Source organism: Ursus americanus, chromosome 33, assembly GCF_024610735.1.
Source record: "Ursus americanus isolate L20-20 chromosome 33, mUrsAme1.1.p, whole genome shotgun sequence".
In the NCBI taxonomy this organism is placed as follows: Eukaryota; Metazoa; Chordata; class Mammalia; order Carnivora; family Ursidae; genus Ursus; species Ursus americanus.
The window spans coordinates 5,267,155-5,287,071 of record NC_142159.1 but is presented as its reverse complement, the minus strand read 5'-3'; the positions used below and the strand labels follow the sequence as shown (position 1 = coordinate 5,287,071).

The 19,917-nt window shown below is 52.8% G+C and overlaps 1 protein-coding gene across 2 annotated transcripts in view; it reads left to right on the top strand.

Moving 5' to 3' along the window:
* C33H1orf94 (chromosome 33 C1orf94 homolog) overlaps window positions 1-18,872 on the top strand; it is a 41,060-nt gene extending 22,188 nt beyond the window's left edge. For both annotated transcript variants that reach the window (XM_045782624.2, XM_087858412.1), the window contains 5 exons: window positions 2,615-2,875; window positions 4,146-4,321; window positions 8,626-8,703; window positions 12,151-12,347; window positions 18,424-18,872. In XM_045782624.2, the coding sequence (XP_045638580.1) occupies window positions 2,615-2,875; window positions 4,146-4,321; window positions 8,626-8,703; window positions 12,151-12,347; window positions 18,424-18,499 (788 nt within the window). In that variant the 3' untranslated portion in view covers window positions 18,500-18,872. The remainder of the gene's footprint in view (window positions 1-2,614; window positions 2,876-4,145; window positions 4,322-8,625; window positions 8,704-12,150; window positions 12,348-18,423) is intronic.
* Window positions 18,873-19,917: the final 1,045 nt, after the last annotated feature.

The following is a 19,917-nucleotide window of genomic DNA, read 5'->3' as shown; positions in this document are numbered from 1 at the left end:
CCAATGCACTTGGAGAAGAGATATAGGCACATGTGGTAATTGGCACGTTTTTTGAATCCAGGTATCCAGAGTACATGGAAGGAAGCGTTTACCCCAGCTGATACTGCAGCATGGGGACTGTAAGCTGGATAGGAGAGAAATAGGATTAGCAGCTGGGGTCATCTGGCTTCCAGTGGAGGCACCTGTTCTGACCATGAGGACGGGTCCTCGCTCACAAACTCTCCACGTGTCGTTCAGACTGTCGGCCCTGGGCTTGTTCCCTGGGACTCCTGAGCCTTCGAACAGTGTTTCCACCTGCTAACTGAGGAGTCCCTTTCCCAAGAGCCCAAGATCTCCCCACCCTACCTCCAGGTTCTGATCCAGCCATCAGACTGGACGGTTCCAAGGCAGACTGATGGCGGAGGCATTTGCCTACAGTTAGCAGTCTTTAGGAGAGTTGATCAAAGAACAAAACATGGCCCCCAGGCTGTGAGCATGGTTGGATAAGTGAGATGCAGTGTGGGGAGGGCCCAAATCCATCCCCTGAAGAAAAGAGGTGCATGTTCTGTGTTCTGGAACATCATGGGAAGGCTGAGGAATCAGAACTGGGGTCAGCAAGCTGGACTCTGGGTCCTGGGAAGGTCTCTGGGACCCAGTGGGCTTTTTGGGAGCTGTGTGTGTGAGGGTGGAGCCCCGCCCAGAGGGTGGGACTTTCCTGCCACCTCCTTCTCCAGGAAGGACACCGGATAGCTCTCTCAGGGATGGGGCTGCCAGCTGGGAGGTCGTCCCGTCCCACCCACCCTCCCCACTCTGTGCATGTCCGTGGGTATAGATGTGTGGGCAAAGGTGTGCCACGGGAAGTGTTACAGGTGTAGGTGTGTTTTACAGGGGTAGGGTGTGGGTGCATCTGAGTGTATCTGTGTGTTTGTGTCTGTGTGTGTCTAGTGTGCCTCGTGCACATATAAGTGAGGCAGAGAAACGACAGGCAAGAACGTGTGTGTGTGCGCGCGCGCAGACATTGAAGACGGAGCTTTGGAGTTGAGTGAGTGGCAGGCGTGTTCAAGGCAACGGGAGGTGTGTGAGAGACTGCAGGTGTGTGGGTCTCTGGGGAAAGGGCTATTATTAGTGGGTACTGTTATTTCAGCACACTGGCTGGGGGCTAAACTTGGCAACCAGAGAAACTCTTGGAAGAGACTCTAGGGACATGTTTTGCTAAAAATGTCATTTTCTTCTAAATTGGCTCAGGCTAGAGCACTCTTTCCTTCGCTGGGATGGTGCTAGGAGGGCAGGCCTAGTCCCCTCCACACCCACAGGACCACTGGGCTGCAGTGGGGGCCCAGGCTGGAGGGATCGGATCCATGCCCAACAGGTGACAGTAGGCGCGGGTCCTCTGGTCCAGCCGCTACACGAACGACCGGAGGGGCCTGCTGTGTGTCCAGGGCTGTTTCCCAGCCGAGCTCCATGGAGACCTGCGAAGCCTCCAGGCTGGGAAGGGAGTGAAGAGCTCTCCTTCAACCAGACATTTCCTTAAAAACAAACAAACCCACATATATACAATTTCACCCATAGTTAATTTTGCTTGAAGAACAAGTCCCTTTGCTCGAAAGGAAATCTAGGTGAAAAATCACTGCCGTGGAGGGTCCTGGGATGGTCCAGGCAGCATCCTCACACCAGGGGACCACTCCGTCTGTTTGCAGAGAGACCCAGGCCTGGCCCCAACCTCATGCCCTGCGGGGACATGCACTCATGGTGTCTCTCCAATGCCTGCGCCTGCCGAGCCATCTCCCCCTACTCCTGGACGCGAGGCCTCACGGAAGGCCCACTTCTTTCTGGAAACCCTCTGACCCTTTCTGATTGAAGCCGTCTCAGCCACCGTCTTCTCCCACTGTGTCCCTCTGTCACCTCATGGTCCCCATCTGCCTTGTCCTGGAGCTATTTCTGGGTCTGTCTCTCTCCCTCCTTGTTGTGAGCTCCTGCAGGGCTGAGTCTGGCTCTGACTCATCAGTGTCCTCAGTACTCAGGTCAGGGCCTGGCGCTGCCAAACGGGCTGGATCACCCGTGAGCAACAAAGTGGGAGTAGAGTCCACGGTGAGGGGCCGGACTTCAGCTAGACCACGTGTTCTGTAGGAATCCGTGTCTCCCCCACGGAGCTGGTGTGGGGAGGGCCCTGAAGGCAGCTCTGTATCCCAAGCTTGGCACTGAGGATGGATAGAAGGAGGAAAAAAAAGAGGGAGAGAGGAAAGAAAAATGTAGAAAGGAAAGAAAGCAGGGAAAAGGGGAGGGAGGAAGGGGGGAGGGAGGAAAGAAAGGGAGAGAAGATAAGAAAGGTAATTGGAAGGAAGGAAGTTTGGATGGATGGAAGGAAGGAAGGATGGATGGATGGATGGATGGATGGATGGATGGACGGACGGACCCACGTATGCACGCATGATAGGGGAGGGCTGCAATGGGCCATGGTCCGCGAAGGCTTCAGGGAGGAGACTAGGACTGGCTTGGGCTGGAAGGGAGAGCCCAGAGTGGTTGGAGCCCCAGGCGTGTGCTAGGGAGGACCTGTCCCTTTGTCCACAAGAAAGTGCTCCCCGCATCCAGCACGTGGCCTCCCAGAGCCATTGACTCTGTTTCCCTCCTGCTGTAGAATGGAACTCCGGCGTCAAGGAGCCGACCAAGGGTCGAGAGAGCCTCTTTCTCAGTCAGTGGCCCCCGAGCCGGAAGGACACCTGTGGGGAGGAGGGCTGCAGTGACCCCGTGGGCTCCGTGTCCGTGGCCCTGCCAGCCAAGAAGCCTGCATGGCCGGCCGAGAAGAATCTGTTCTATGAGTTTCTTGGGGCCACCAAAAACCCAAGCGGGCAACTAAAGCTTCGCAGCAAAGTGGAGGTGGACGGGCTGGAGCTGAAACGTAAGCTGACCCTGCCTAGGGGAGAGTCAGTGGAGGGATTCCAGAAACTCTCGTAGGCCTGTGGTGGCTCTGTCTCATCCATGGGCAAGTCACTGGCTTCCTCTGGGCATCAGTTTTTTGTTTTGTTTTTTTTAAAGATTTTATTATTTATTTGACAGAGATAGAGACAGCCAGCGAGAGAGGGAACACAAGCAGGGGGAGTGGGAGAGGAAGAAGCAGGCTCATAGCGGAGGAGCCTGATGTGGGGCTCGATCCCATAACGCCGGGATCACGCCCTGAGCCGAAGGCAGGCGCTTAACCGCTGTGCCACCCAGGCGCCCCTGGGCATCAGTTTTTGAACTCATAAAATGGGGGACATGACTCTCTCCCATGTCCCTTATCAGGAGTGCAACTGCTGGAGAAATGCAGGTGAATTGCAGGGTCCCAGGGGTGTCATTAGTGGTCAGTTCGAATACAGCCCCGAGCCAGCATACATCATATCCCCTCAGGTGGCTCAATCCAAAAAAAAAAAAAAAAAAATCCACGCTTCAGATTATTTCTACTTTAAGATTATCCATGGCCCTGCTTTCTCTCCCTACAACTGTTTCAGTCACACCTCCTTTCCCCGAAAAGAGGCCCATAAGGGGAAGTTGAGGTCCCATCTCTGACTCTGTAAGCCCACAGGACAGATACCAGAGGGAGAGAATCTAGGATTCATATCCTAGAACCACCCAGCCAAATCTCATTCATTCAGACGAATTTGGGGCCATACCGTGTCAATTACGTAATGTTTAAGAGTTTAAAAAAAAAAAAAAGATGCCAGTGTAGATAGAACAACCTGGGTAAGGTCCTCGGTGTCGCCAAGTATATGAACTCGGGGGGCTGCTTTAATAATTTGGTAAGAGTGAATTCCAACGGCATAGCAACTGTTGGTATAAAGCTGGATTTTTGTAAAGCACCCAAAAGCATTTGGTTTTCTATGTAGGTGAACTATAGCCCTAGCAACCTGGCTTATTGTTTTCTCTTGCTAAACCACCTCCTTTACTAGCGAATGATGGAGAAAGAGCTCTAAGCCAGACCATGCTGGGATTCGCACCTCTTCCAAATTGGCCAGGTGTGTGCTAACGAGGTTTTCCTGTAGTTGGAAAGTCACCCACACTTTGAACAACCCTCTTGGAGCTTAAAGGACCTGACATCTGAGAACGTGAATCCCGGGGTAGGCATGGTGCTGAGGGCGTGCTGGCCTCTTCCTTCCTCGATCACTGAAATGCTCTCCCTCTCTGACTGACAGTTAACCCGCCTGTGACGGTGGCCGACAAGAGCAACCTCAAGTACACAGGGAATGTTTTCACCCCGCGCTTGGCTACGGCCTTGACCTCAGCCACCCCGAACCAGCCGCTCTGGCTCAATCTGAACTACCCGCCTCCGCCCGTGTTCGCCAATCACTCCACCTTCACACAGTATCAGGTGAGTGAGCGGGTCCCGGGCTGGGCTGCCCCGGTTCAAGCCATGGAGAAGCGGTGGCTTGCAGGGAGCCTGATTCACAAAGAGGCCTTTGACTTGTTATTTTCTTCACTGTGGCCACAGCAGACCAACTACTTGGTTCACACACACACACACACACACACACACACACACTTAAATTTTCCGTTGTCTGAAGCCAAGCTCACTCTGTGCTGAGCATTCCAGATCCCCTTTGCTGGTGTTGGCAGGTGCAGTGCTGGGGCTCCCAGCAGAGGACGAGGCCATAGTCCTTGCTGCCCATCCCCCTGCCATGACTTCCTTTAGAGTGGGATCACATGTGTCCCAGAGTACTCAGGACTGGCCTGGTTTTGGTCTTTTGTCCCAGCGTAATTGTTAAAAGCACCCCCTTTTCGCTCTCAGGTGTTCTGGTGTGGATGCCAAATCGTACGGCCACCTTCTTTAAACGGCATCGGAGTCGCGTTAGCTTGTACCAGCTCAGGGGGTCTGATGCGCATTCTCGGTCTTGGGCTCCTAGTCTAAGGGGAATTAGGGACCAGACACAAAGGGGTTCGTGAGACACGAGGGGCAGGGCTGGAAATTTTACTCATGGAGCTTATTTAGGCAGGAAAATGTAGTTTCTTTAGTTTGTCTATTTAAGTCAATCTCCCTTAAGAGCTGCCGCCCACTGGGCAGGAGGAGGGGGAAAAAATCAAATCAATGTCCACTCTAGTTTCAACCTTGGTCCAATTCAACAGCTTTCACAGTCCCTTTAAGTAGTGCTTGGTTTCTCCAGGAAAGGCGCTCAGCATCTGAGATTTCTTAGTCTTCTGGCCCCTGCCCAACTCCTCTCCAGAATGGCATGTAGGTGTATGGGCGGGACACACCGACTTGCACACCCAGGTCCTTGGGAGCCTGTTGCCCAGGCTGGCCCGCCAAAGCATAGAGAGGGCACGCAGAGAAGTCAATACACCTGCAAATAGTCTTGTCTGGTCTCTGTGCCCCTTCTGCACCCACTACTCCTTGGGTCCCTGTGTTATTTCCTCTTTCACGACACAGCGGCAAGCCTTATGGCTTAGATGTCCCCTGTGCGGAAGGCGGATCTTCTCTACCCCACACAGCGCCTCTCCGAGCTGGGCCACCAGACTAGCCCCAGAAGCTTAAACAGAAGCTCATGGAGTTTAGCAAAGTCTCTTTCTCTCTGATGTTTTGTTTTCAAGTCTTTTTGCTTGTTTGTTTGCTAAAGGGGAAAAGTGCCCACCCTCTCCTCTTGCAGGACGGAGAACCTCGTGGTGGAGGGGGAAGCCAGCACGCGTCCGTCCCATATCCGTCTAGTCCTTACCCAGGTTTTGAGCGAAGTGCCCTGTTTGCACCCTCATCCGTTCACCAACCTCTTCTCCAGTACGCCTTACCTGGCGTTTTTGTGTTTGCTTCTTCAGTGTTCAGTCCTTTATTCACCTACTCACCGACGTGTTCATTTTTATTTATGTGTTTACTCATTCATTTAAGTAATTTAAAACCTTTGCTCCACCCTGACCACAAGCCGAGCATCGGCCAGGTGAGGGCATTCAAAGATGACTGAGATGCTCAGGGTCCAGCCCACGTCAGGCGCAAATCGGAGACCGGCACCGTGTGCACCCCACCTCTGAAAGAGAAGCGACTGCATAATTCTATGTAGTGTAAACCGATTCACTCTAAGGGCACTCGGGGCTCCGCATATGAAGCTGATGCACGATGGCTTGCTTTAGAAAGAGCGGATCGTGGCTCCCTGCTATGTCAGCTGCTTCTGGCTTGACTTGTTGGAGGGAGTGAGATTCGAACGTATTATGGGAGCACGAAGGTCCTTTGTTTCCAGAGATGCTGGTGTTGGCCACGCACAGCTGCCCCCGAGGCTTCCTGGCCTCAGCTAGAGAAGCTGAGCCTCCCAGGTAGCGATGGAGAACGGGGTGATTTACCTTCTCCCGGCTTCTCATGATTTCATAATGCCATCCAGCTTCGAGACGGCTCATCAAGGCGCCTAGCATAAGAAAAGGAAGGCAGGTTTTGGAATTGGCAGACTCCCGTTTAAAGAAATCTGCTGTTTTCAAGCAGTGTGGCTCTGGGCAAGTTAGACTGAGCGAAATCCTCTGAGCCCTGGTTTCCTCGCTTGTGAAATGGGCTCATTATAATTGACAGCGGCGGCAGTGACGGCATGTACTTGCCTCGGTTGTAAGGTTAATTGAGTCCATGGGTGAGAAAAGGCTTTGAAAAGTCTGAAGTACGATACGGGTATTGGTTTTTAGTATGATTCAGCCCTGATCTTCCTAGGAAACAGGGTCAGGGAGCTCCCCAGACCTTGAGGAAACCGAGAGGAGAAACAGGGAATGGCCTATCCTAGCCTCTTTGCCTGCTTGGCGTGAGGAATAAAGATGAGGTCCCGAATCCAGTTTACTCAGAGCTCCACTGTGGAGCGATGCAGAGCCATGGAAGACTAAGTCCGCGGCACCAAGGAGCTCCAGAGGCTCCTGGGTGCTTGGCATAAAGGAGCTCTGTTCCCAGTTAAGAAGGAAAGGTAGGAAGAGGCCGTGACCTCAAGCAAAGAAGAACGAATGTTTATTCACCCTTGCTTGTGATTTTATGGAATGGCAAAACTGCGATTTGAACAACTAGGAGTGTCCTCAAAGCCAGATAGTGTCTCCTGAAAATCTGTCCAGGACGGAGCAGGGGCGGGGGGCTGTTTGTCTCGCACAGGCCCCAGGGGCAGCCCAGCCCAGGCGCGGGGAGGGTGGTGGCCCGTGGGAGCTGGCTGTGTGCCGCAGAGCCTCGGCTGCCAGGGAGGGAGGAGGGCGCACACAACCTGCCCTCAGAGCTCGCTGTGCACTGGAGTGGTGGGGCGGCCCCGTCTGTCTGACTGCTCTGTTCAGGTGTAGGCCTTGGTGGGGGTGACAGAGACCAGGCTGTGGTCACGGTGGTGAGTGGGGTTGCCCCGGGGCCGCGGGGCTTGGAGAAAAGGGGAGCAGGTGCTCTGGTTGCAGGTGAAGGGGCTGGTGGAACTGGGAGTGGCCCAACCACGGTCTGTGTCAGTTGCCTGGCAGCAGAGAGCCAGGGAAGGTTCTAGAGAATATGTACACTCGGGGACCTGGAAGATGGGGCCCCATCTCAGGGATTCTGCACCTTTGATGAGGAGCCCATGGGCGCTGAGGAAGTCATCAAGGGCATAGTGTCAGCCATCAACACTTTGATAATTGGCACAAGCTGAACCCAGAATGGGGCACCATCTCAAGGTTCGGAATCTTCTAGAAAGAATACTGGCCTGAGGGGTGCTTTGAGCTGCCTCTTAGAAGGTAACTGTGAATTGGCAGGTAGAGGCAGGCTGAGCCGGGAGAGGCAACGATCTGACCCCACCCACAGAAGCCAGCGTGTGTGTGTGTGTGTGTGTGTGTGTGTGTGTGTGTACACACATGGGCACACAAGGCCGCCCCAGACGGAGTTCTGAATAAAGGTTCTACTTTTATTAAAGGTAGTAAAAGTTCCCCTTTGGCTGAGCTGCCGGACCGCCTGTTCAAGGTGGGGGAGCAGGGAGAGATGCTGAAAATACCTAACATTCGCAGAACCCTTCCTACGTGCCGGGCACGGCTCTAAGCCCTTTAGATGCACGAACTCATTTATCTTCCTGCCAGTCCTCATCAGAAGGTGAGGACACAGGTGTCCGCATGGGCACATAGACACACACCAGCAACGACCCAAACGAATGCTCCCGAAACGCTCAGCTGCAGACACCAGTGGAACACACGTGTTGATGCGCTTCAGTAAGCTGGATGCAGGCCCACACACGCGTACGCACCATGCACGGCGATACTGCACGTCTTGGGGCAGGACGTTTGGGGAAAGGCATGGAAAAAGCGTATAGGTAACAACAAAGATAATTCGGCTACCTTCACAGGCCTTACTGGTTTGAACATGCATGATTTTATAGACAAGGGAAAAGAGGCTCGGAGATGTGAAGTGACTTTCCCAAGGTCACACAGTCAGCAAGGGGGCAGATCTGGGATTCAAGAGGCATTCAGGTCCCTCAAGGTTTTACCTTAAATACTCCCCCAAAAGGCTATGAATCCTGCTCAGCAGGGGCTTCCTGTGTGGTGTGAGTTGTGCCTGCTATGCCTGGTGGCCGGGCAGGCAACGGGTGGGTCTGGCCAGCAGCGTGGTGGGACGGCCCCGGGCCGGCTGGCCATCCAGGCATTGTGAGCGGGAAGCTGGGCCGAGCGGCTGGTGCTCTCTGGTGAGGAACCCTTTACCGCCCCCCATGCTGAGCCTCCCCCTTCTCCCCGCAGGGCCTGTACCCACAGCGCGGAGCCAGGATGCCCTATCAGCAGACCGTGCTCCCCCAGCTGGGCTGTTACCACCGACAGGTGAGTAGAAAACCTCCTCACCTCTGTCCCAGCTCTGCGAGGGCCCTCCGGTCTGAAGCACATCGGCTTCCTCGTCTTGGTCCAGCCGGTCACTAGCCCGGCTTTCTGGTCTGCCCTCGGCCCCAGAGAGCAGACACAAAGGCCAACATGCACGTGGAAACAAACCAGTGTCCCCAGGGGCTAAGCGCTGGCACTTCCCTGGCCCTCCGTGCGTCCCAGCCCTTCTCCAAGGGCTTTATCTGCACGAACTTCACGGCCACCCTGTGTAATAGATTAGAGATGAAGAAACTGAGGCACAGAGAGATTAAATAACGTGCACAAGGCCATAAAGTTAACGGACGTGTTAGTTTTTGCTGTGGCAACAGACAGCCTCAGCACCTCAGAGACTTTCAACAGGAAGTATTTATTTTGGGTCCAAGCCTGTTTCATGTGTCTCCCTGTGGGGACCAGGCTGAAGAAGCAGTAGCTTTTGCTGCTGCCGGGTGGATGACAGAGGGAGGGGTGAGCGGGAACACCCGCTGCTTCTGAGAGCCGCAGCTTGGCGTTAGCACATGGCCGGGTGCACCTGCCTTCCGCGGGCCGAAGGAAATCCCGTGGTTTTGCCTGGCATCGGTGGGACTGGGGAGTCCTCTCCTTCTGTGTCAGGTTGTCAGTTAAAATAGAAGACATCCAGTTACACTCCAGGTAGATGGCGAATCAAGTTTTGGTATAAGGAAGCCCCAGACAGTGCATGGGCCATAGTTACCTTAAAAAATGTTTTGCTGTTTATCTGAAATGCAGACCTAACTGGATGTCTTCTTTGTTTGTTCTTTTGCTGAATCTGGCACCCTGCTTCCACGGGTAGGCCAGGAGCAGATATCTGCTTGAAAATTACATGATGGCGGAATTGGGGTCTGACCTTGGGCAGCCTAGCTTCACAGTCCGTGCTGCCAATGACCACGGCTTACGGCCTCTTGTACACAGATACACAAAAACACACAGACCCTCGCAGAGACACAAAGGAAGATGTAGGTATATGCGTGCTGCTAAGTGACCCACGCCACGCGTATTCCGAGACAGTGAAAGTCTTGGGGCAGAAATGGGGGTGTGAGGGGAGAGGCTGACCCCACACTGCGTTCCCCAGGCTGGCCTTGCCCCCCTCACACACAGGTGGACACACCCCACGCTCAGACTCACACTCCTCGGCCTCTTTCCTGCCCCCAGGGAGCAAACTGTACCTCTGACTTGAAGTATGTTGGAATGTTCCAGAGAGTAGAGAAGAGCCCATAGGTATAGGCTACTTTATGATGTGGGCCAGAGCTGCTTTTCTAGCAGCGGGGGCTCTGCAGCCTCAAGAAGGATAGAGGTGAGAGAGTGTGGCTCACAGGGTCTCCGCCGGTCCCTCCCGCCCCGCAAAAAGCAGTAGGTCCCCTAGCTCCGGAGCGAGCGTGTTGACACAGCCTCACGTATGTGCGTGTATCTGAAAAAGGAGTATCAGAACACGGTGCAAAATAGAAAAATCCCAGAGGCAGTTACTGTTGCTGGTTCCTTCAGTGTCTTTCCAGTGGCATCTATTTCTACAAACATTTTATACAAATGTGGCTTCTGGGCACCCTGTTCTATGATTGCTTTTGTCAGCAAAGTACATGCCAGAGACGGTGCGAGGGCAGCATACACGCCTGCTTTATGGTGTTTACCAGGTGCACGCAGGTAGGGACTCATGTGAGCTCTAGGACCTGCATCTCCTCTATCCTGCCGGCAGGCCCCTCCCAGGTCCGGGCCTCTGCTGCCCCCCGCCCCCCCAGCCTCTAAGAAAACCAGGGGGATTTTCTGTCATTCCTGCGTCTGTCCTGGGAGGTGCCTCCCTGGGTTCTCTCTGTGAGCTCTTGGCTCTTTCGGACCTTTAGCTCGTCATCTTGGGGTTTTGGTGCCCATGTCCAGCATCATCAGGTCCTCCCTGTCCCTTGGGGGGAGACATGGGGAAGGCCTCGGGGGGGGGGCTTGGGCTTCTAGAAGGAATAGGTGTAGAGGTGCAATACAGGGGCACGAGCACCAGGCTCACGCCTTGGGGGTTCCGACTGCAACCCAGACACTTGGAGCAATTACTATGCGAGGTCAACTTCTCTGAACCTCATTTCTTCATCTCTAGAATGGGAATAGTAGGGGTCCTGCTCACAAGCTGTTTGGGGTTTAAATGAGAGAATCCAGAGGAAGGGCCTGGCACGTCCTAAGTGCTCAATAAGCCCTAGCCTTTGTGACTTTTTTTTTTTTTTAATTAGATAAGGACATGTAGGGTGAGAGAGGGCTGTCAGTGTGCTGAATCCCTACGTGACTCGGACCCCAGACTCTTGCTTTTAAAGAGGAAGCCCAGAAGTTTCCCCAGTTTTGACTGAAACTCCTTCCAGCGTCCAGGAGGATGGATGTCAACTCCATACAAGAGAGGTTTTTCTGACATTTGGAGGTGTCAGTAGGAGAATACAGTGCCTGGAATGTAATGAGCTCCCCATCACTTTAGGTATTCAAACAGACCCTTAGTGGCCTCTTCTTTACTCTCTCCTCATTCTCTCTCTTTCTTTCTTCCATTCATTCATTGAGCATGTTTATTGAGCAGCTGCTGTGTGCCAGGCACTGTCTTAGGGCTGAGAAGATATCAGTAGATAAGACAGACGGGATCCTTGGTTTGTCAAGGGCAAGATAGTGGGACCCCAGGTTCTTGGTGGGAGACAGGTCTGGGTAGCGTCCAAAACCCCGCTGAGTTCCTGATTTTCTCTAGAGTTTGAGCTGAGTCCCATTGCCCTTTCTCCTAGACTCACACTGGACAATACTGTAACCACTAGCCTCGTGTGGCTACTTACATTTAAATCAATTAAAATTAAGTAAAATTTACAATTCAGTTCCTCATTTACAGCAGCCGCAGTTTAATTGGTCAGCCGATCGCCACGCGGGGCTGGCGGCTGCCCTACGGGGCGGTGCGGATACAAGGCATCCCCATCACCGGGCACAGGCATTTCCACTGAGCCGGGCTGTCTTGAACTTGGAGTCTGTTGAGACAGAAGCCAGGGACGTATACATCTCTACAGCCTTTTTTGAGATAGTAAAAGACTTAAAAATGAACAAGGGCTTTTGGGATGCTTATTGACAGAGGAAGAGGTAGGAAGGCAGGGAAGAGAAGGGAAATAAAATTTATTTGCTATTTACTATGCACCACTCTCTTTACGTTCATGAACGGACTCAGTCTCCGTACAGTGAAGGGAGTGTTTGCCCATTCTACAGATGAGGAAACCGAGGCTCAGATAAATCCCGTATCTTGCCAGGCATGCTGCAGCAGCCGAGCCCTGTGCTTTTGGCATCCCAACACAGTGCCTTCTATACCCCCACAGTGACGGAGGGGCACAGGTGCTGGGGTTGGGGTTGGGGTTAGAGCCAGGAAGCACTGGACCCAGCCCCTCTCTCGTCTCTGACCTGCAGGTGGCGCCGTACAATCCACAGCAGATGGGCCAGCAGATTTTCCGCTCTTCCTACACTCCCCTGCTGAGCTACATCCCCTTCGTCCAGCCCAACTACCCGTACCCTCAGAGGACACCTCCAAAGCTGTCCACCAACCCCCGGGACCCTTCCCCCATGGCCGGAGACGGGCCACAGTACCTCGTCCCCCAGGCGTACGGGTGAGTCCTCAGCCCACACTGGAAGTCCACCCTGTATCCCGAAAGCTGCCGGGGAGGGGAGGGGAGCCTGCCGGGTGGGCCTCGATGGCACGTTCTTGGTACCTATGCTCCGTGGCTGAGGGGAGGGAGGAGCTGTGCCTGTCCAGAGGCTATGTGGGTTCTGGACGGACCTGGTGGGGAGGTGAGGCTGGTCTGGGGCCTGGTGGGCCCCTCTCGTAGGCCCACGATGGGGCTGGCACCCCACGGTCTGGTTGCAGAAACGTAGCTGCACAGGGGCAGTGGACGACGGGTACCCTGTCTGTCGCATGTGGCAGGTGGCAGAGCGAGATGCATCTGCCTTTACCCGTGTGCTTGCTTTACAACAGGACACGGCCAGGTAGGCTTCTTACAGCTCCCTCCCCCCACTTGCTGCACCCTGAGCTCCTTCCCAGGCCAATCTCTCCAACATCCCATTGACTTTGTAACCGGCCCTGCGGAAGCGGCTTCCGCTGCTCATCACGGCTGCTCACGCTTTTCCACCCAAACAGCAGAGGACAGGGACTTCGCAGCAAGCAGCCAACACGAACTCAACATGTTAGCTGAAAATCCCACACACAAATTTTACATGCTGGTCAGCCAAAAATTAACGTTCATTGTCTCCACAGAACAACACATGGCCGCGCATCCCCACCCCGCCGATCCGGAGCTCGTACTCCTGCTCCGAGAGGTGGGCGCGCCGCGTCCCTCCTGAGGATCGGGGTCTCCACACACCCTGGGGAACGTGTGCCCCAGTTTGAGAAACTCAGCTGATGGGATGAGAGACAAATTCCCCAGCCTGACATGGGTTCCCTTCCTGTCCACCTGCCGTCACAGACCCTCAGTGTGATATCAGCTGGGGGTCCCCAGGCTCTCATCTTTTTAGTCAGTGTTTCCCCTGAACGCCTTGTAAAAGGATTACATGCTAGAGGTTTCCAGGGTCGGATCTGTTTGGGAAAAGCCGTGAGAAACAAAGATAAACAGGTTTCTTAACTGTTGGAATTCTTAGATCGTTTAATTTCCTAAGGTTCATAGAAAACGTTCACGGGGGTGCTCGATAGAGTTATTTGAACATGAAATCCACAACCCCTTTTCTTTCCTTTTTTTTTTCTCTTTTCCTTTCCTTCCTCCCCCCCTTCCTTCCTTCTTTCCTTCTCCCCCCTCTTTTCTTCCCTTTTCTTGTATAGCATATCAGGGTGCATTTCATCCAACCCACCCTGGAAAGCTCTGTGTTAATTCATGTGCTTCACACGAATGTAGCCTGCAGGGAACCCCAGATGACTAGGACACGGTTCCTCCCTTCAGAGACTGAAAGTGGATGAGATGTGGGTGCAACCTCGTGCTGGGAGAAAGTGAGGACCATCCAAGTGGCCCAAGGACAGAGGGAGCACCCCTGCTGGGTGGTCTGCAGGGGGTCTGCAGGGTGGGGAGTTTCCAGGGAGTAGCAGCTGGTGGAGGGTCCAGTCCTCAGATGGGAAGGTGGGTGGCAAAGCTTAGGGCCTGGGGGGAAAAGGCGTCTGCTTGAAGTATTTGATTTATCCCTGAAAAAGGTGGAAAATAGGATTAGAAAGGGAGGTTGGGCTTGGCTATTAAAGGCTCCGACTGGTAGGCCTGGGATCCAATGCAGATTTGTGCACGCTGGAGTGCATGGATGGGGTGGAGGGGAGGAAACAGGAGACAAGACAGGGTGCAGCCTGGAGGTGACTGGAGGGTCTGTAGCAGAAGTTCTCATCTCCCTTGGGGGTGAGACTCTACGAGACAGCAGTGGAATCAAGACATGACCTGCACCCAACAACTTCCCCTTCCACGCCGTGACACTGGGCCCAAGGGAGGCAAGACTGCAGAAGCCAGAACTGGCTGTGCTGGGGAGGGGGTGTGGCCGCAAAGTCTCATCAGTCCGCAGGTGCAAAACCCCAACGGGGAGCCGGAGGGTGGAGGGTCCACACCTGGTCTCTGGCCCTCTGCAGAGGGGCGGGGAGTGGAAAAGCCCGAGCAAAAGGCCGAGGAAGGAGCTGTATGGGAAGTGGGAGAGAGCCTGGGGCCCGCCGGAGACCCTGTGGGCACAGGGGGCAGTGACGTGGGGGAGGAGTGGTCAGCAGGATGGGCTGGTGGCTGAGAGGTTGGGAAAGTCAGGAAAGTGAGGTCAGAAAAGTGGGGCAAGGGGGGTGCAGGCCCGTGTCCCCCACAAGGAGGATTTGTTTCAGGCAGGCTTCCTGGAGGGAAGGAACAATGCAAAGATTTTCCTTTTCTCATTCCAGGGGAAGACATAAACAATAAGGAAATAAACAAGTAACACACACGTCAGGTGAGGGGGTTGGGGGGAGGGGAAGGAACGAGAGAATGAAGGGATGTCTCTTGAGCCGAGATTTGAATGAAATGAGAGAGTCTATGTGGGTGAGGAGCGCTCTGGGCAGTGGCCCCGAGGTGCGGAATGTAGCTGGAGCTCTGTGAGTAGGAGAGGGAGTGGGTGGAATTGAAATCAGAGAGGAAGCAGGGTCAAACTAGATAGGGCCTGGTGGGCATGGTGAGGAGTTTTCTTTTAAGAGCAGTGGGGAGCTATTAAAGCTTTTAAACAGCCGAGGACGCGTTCTAATTCTCTGTCTAAAGAAGGTGATGTGGGCCAATGTATGGAGCCTGGACCACAGGGCAAGAGCTAATGCAGGGACACAGGATAGGAGCCCGGACAGCTGTTGGAGCAAGAGATGCTGGCGGGTGGGGGGGCCTGGAGGACGCAGTCAGCTGAGCATCCGACTCTTGGTTTCAGCTCAGGTCTCAGGTCGTGATCTCAGGGTCATGGGATCGAGCCCCACATCGAGCCCTGGGTTGAGCTCCCTGTTTGGTGCAGAGTCTGCTTGTCCCTCTCCCTTCCCCTTTGCCCTTCTGCTTCTGCTCCCTGACCCCACTCTCTCTCTCTCTGTCTCTCTTTCTCTCTAAAATAAACAAATCTTAAAAAAAAAAAAAAAAAGAGGTGCTGGCGGAGTAGACTAAGGCAGAGACTGTGGGAAGGCGATAAGTGAAAAAATCTGGAGTATTTATCTTCTTGGTCAAATTGACAGTCCTTGATGATGGCAGGATGTGGAAAGAGCGAGAAATCAAGCATGATTCTTCGATTTTTTATTTGAACAAGTGGCAATGCCAAAATACTAAGGTCAGGGGCGCCTGGGTGACTCATTGGGTTAAGCGTCTGCCTTCGGCTCAGGTCATGATCCTGGAGTCCAGGGATTGAACTCCCCTGCTTAGCAGAGAGTGTGCTTCTCCCTCTGCCCCTCACCCCACTCCTGTTCTCTCTTGCTCTCTTTCTCATTTGCTCACTCTCTCAAATAAATAAATAAAATATTTAAAATTAAAAAATTAAAAAACAAAATACTAAGGTCAAGATGACTAGTGAAGGGTTTGTTGATGGAGTTTGGTTTTGGAGATGCAAAGTTTGAGATGCCCGTTAAACATACGGTGGGGCCGTTGACAGGTGGGTGTGTGAGTCTGGGGCTCAGAGGAGAGGCTGGGGCTGGCAATTTGAATTTGGGAGTCATTAACATATAGATGATATTTAAAGGCACGGGATGGGATGAGCTGGCCAAGGGCGTATGTGTGCATGGAGAAGAGATGAGGCCCAAGGCCTGAGCCCTGGGCCTCCTACGTGTAGGGAGTTTGGGGAGGTGCGGAGGACCCAGCAGAGGCTCTAAGAGGGAGCGTTAATGAGGTGAGAGAAGAAATAGGTGAGTGTGAGGGGGCGCCTGGGTGGCTCAGTCGTTAAGCGCCTGCCTTTGGCTCAGGGCATGATCCCAGAGTCCTGGGATAGAGCCCCTGTAGGGCTCCCTGCTCCGCTGGGAGCCTGCTTCTTCCTCTCCCACTCCCCCTGCTTGTGTTCCCTCTCTCCCTGGCTGTCTCTCTCTCTCTGTCAAATAAATACATAGAATCTTAGAAAGAGAAAGAGAGAAAGGAAAGGAAAGGAAAGGGAAGAAAGAAGGAAGGAAGGAAGGAAAGGAAGAAAGAAAGAAAGAAAGAAAGAAAGAAAGAAAGAAAGAAAGAAAGAAAGAAAGAAAGAAAGAGGTGAGCGTGGAGTACAGAAGGCCAGGAGAGGAAGCGTTTCCTGGAGGAGAGGGAGGGATCGCTGGGCACCGCTGGCTGGGATGCAGTGGAATGGAGTACAGCAGTGGTGTCGGGGTTCCAGTGATGTAGGTGGAACTGGTCTAGAAGAGGCTGCACTGGGCAGGAAGCATGCAAGGGCCTTGGGGGAGAGTGTAGCCCAGGAGACAAGCAGGGTCAGGAGCAAAGAAACAAACCAAGAGACTAAACTATATGAAGAGGGAGAGGAAGGAGCCCGTGGTGCTCAGGGAAGGAGGAGCCAAGCCCTCCCCTCCCTCTGCCAAGTCAATTGCATACGTTCATGGGGCAGGATAATCATGCAATTTATCTTCCAAACAGTAACAAGTTTGAGAGTTGAATGGAGCACAAATCATAAACACCCTGGAAATGCCAGCGTAGAAACTGTTGCAGGCAAACCAGGATAGTTCACCAGGCTCAAGCTTTTCCTCTTCCTCCAGGAAGCACTCCTTGATAACTCTAGTCCACGGAGGTACCTCTCCTCCTGGCCCTCTAGTGGACATCCTGTCCAGACCATGCCCTTGGCAGGTGAACCCATCAGAAGTTCCCAATCTGAATGGCCTAGATGCGTGGGGCATGGCAATCAGTTATGAGGTGTGTCCTGAATAATTTGTTACCAATAATTATTAAACGCTGAAGTATGGGTTCTGGTTTTTTATTTTGTAAATCAGAGCGGAATCCAGCGCATCCCTGTAATAATGTGACTTTCAATCAGTTCTTTTCCAATATGAGTTTCAGAAGAGGGAAGAAGAGGTGGGATTACAGCCAGCATAATAGTTTACAAGGCACCTCCCTCGTGCCAGGTCCTGGGCTGGGCCCTGGGCATAAAATGGCAAACAGTCTAGATAATGTCCCTGCTGTCCTGGAATTTATTTAATGAAAAGGGGATTAAACCAACCCAAAGCCTAGCTTGCCCATGACACTTGCAGAGAGCGAGAGATACGATACCAGCTGAGGCATCGCAGATGAATGCGGTGGTTCGCTCCCATCGCTTCTTCCCTCCCCCGCCCCCTCCCTTTTTTTGTTTCATTAATTCATGGGAGGGTGTGGTGAACGTGAACATCTGAAATATGCATCTGCCCAGCTGAAAAGGGACCGAGAATCCCTGGATTAGACTAAATCTAGCCATTTGCTCTGCTGCAATTTGTACTGAGCTCTGTTCCCATTCATTCAAAGCATCCTAGCAGATGGGTGAAGAAATTGCTATAGGATCCCAGAAGTGTGAGTAAATGATTCCATCTGGAGAGGTCAAGGAAGAGGTCACAGAGGAGTTGGCTTTTGAACTGTCTTTTGGAGTATGACCGGCAGTGGTGCCGGGGGCGGGGGGGAGCAGAAGTGTGCATATTTCTACGCTTGGAAGGTGAGGCTCAAATGTTTTCAGCCCTTCCTTCCTTGAGGGTCTAAGCAAAGCTCCAGGCATGCAGTGACGTCTCAATGCTTATTCCTTGCACTGGCGTTGAAACAGAGAGCCCGATTTAGCTTGGTGCTGATAGGGGGAGAGGGAGCCCTGGGATTGTCTAGACTCTGGGATCTCACCCTGGGGCATGGCCCTGAGTTCTGATATTGTGGAATTCCTGAAGGACACACCTGGTCCTCTCAGGCACGTCGAATGGCTTTAGGCCCAGAGGTAAGGTGCTCAGATCCAGAGAGGCTCCCTGCTATGTGGTCCTGGAGATGGAGAGAGCACTGGGCCCATAGGGGCAGTCCCTACAGCCTGCCAAGGGCTCCTTGTCCTAAGGAAGTGACAGAAGAAGCTCTATATTGTTCTCCAATTGTATCATTTTAATATTTTATTTTTTCAGAACCAAAGCTTTTTTATTATGCTAAAACATTTAGCCTCCAAGCCTGTCATGATCTTTCCAGTCCTTGACAGCCACAAAATTAACATAGTACTTTTCCTAATATCTCTGCTAACATCAGAAGTTCCATCACAACGTCCATCTTCTTTCTCTTCCAGGTTCGGCTCGATGGCTGGCGGGCCCGTGATGAACAGCCCGTATTTTTCCTCCAGTGGGAATGGCATAAATTTTTAGATGATCTTCTGTCCCCCCTCCTCCTACCTTAGCCCTTGGGTCAGGACTAAGGGCTCTGGAACTCTGGATTCTGTAACAGCGTGGCCGGAGGTTTGGAAAGCCAAGGTTCCGACCAGGTCACAAGCAGAAAACAGCCAGCCCAGACTCATCTGTTGACCAGCTCTCTCACACACACAGCCCCTCTCACGCACACCACACGCTGCACACCACACACGCACCTCCCTCACAGTCATACTCACCTGCTCAACCACGTAGGCACCTGTATTTAGCTGACATGAGTGATTTTTGTTTTTGTTGTTGTTGGTAAAATAGAAGTAAGACACTTAATTTTAGAAAGTTTGTATTTTATGATAAACATGTGAGCTGCTTGGAACGGAGGGTGCCTGCTTATTTTTGTCATGCTCTGTGTCCTCGTCACTGTTCCTTTCCCCCATGCACGAGACGCGGCGTTAACCCAGGCCATGACAAGAGACCACAGGCTGGAGTCCTCAAAGCACTGCTGTCTAACTACGGGACCTCAGGGGTCATACCTGTGGGGGCTTACCGCTTCTCTTCTGTGACCCACTCACTTCCCAGCATCCCAGCTCCTGCATCTCAGGAGTGGACGTGAAAGCAAAGCACCTTCCTTGGGTGACTGTTTCATAGGGAAAGAAAATCTCTCTTGGACACCAGATGGGAAAATGTGACCTGGAAATCAGTGCCAAGAACAATCCTAAATGTGGTTGACTGTGTCCAGAGATATCCAGATGTATTATCAGTGCCAAGCTCCAGGCCAGTCTCAAGACTGTACGTGATGCCACTGCCCCTGGATCTACTTCGATCAACTTTTATCAGTGACTTGAATCACGGTGGTGAGAGCATCCTGACCAGATGTGTGGGGGGTACAAATCTGGGGAGAGGAGATAACAGCAGGCATATTAGACTCTCTCACACCCATGGCACGCATCACTAAGCGGTGGGTCCCCTGAGCCCGTACAAAGCCATAGAATCGTTCTCCCCATGGTGGTCCAGGCAGCCACCACTGATCAGGAATGATCTGTGAAATGAAACCCATGTGCCATCCTTTGACGGACTCTAACAAGCTGAAATTAAATATCAAGTTATTGTAAGGACCTACTCTGGGGTCAAAAAAATGAGCTATGCACATAAAAGACGGACCAACACTATCAGTTCTAAGTTGCTCTATTATCAATCCTATCAGTTATCTGAAAGCTCAACCCCACCCTGGCTGAGTCCCATCCTGATGGCAATGACAGTCTAGGGTCTGGAAATCACCGATGTCTCAGGATAGGCTTTAGCCCTGTGCCCACAAGAACATTTCTCCTGCCCTCACAGTGTGACACCATGGGCCTCACTGGCCTTTCCTTCTGGGAACATGGAAATCAATTTCTAAGTTCTCTTAGGACTTAGGCCCTCTC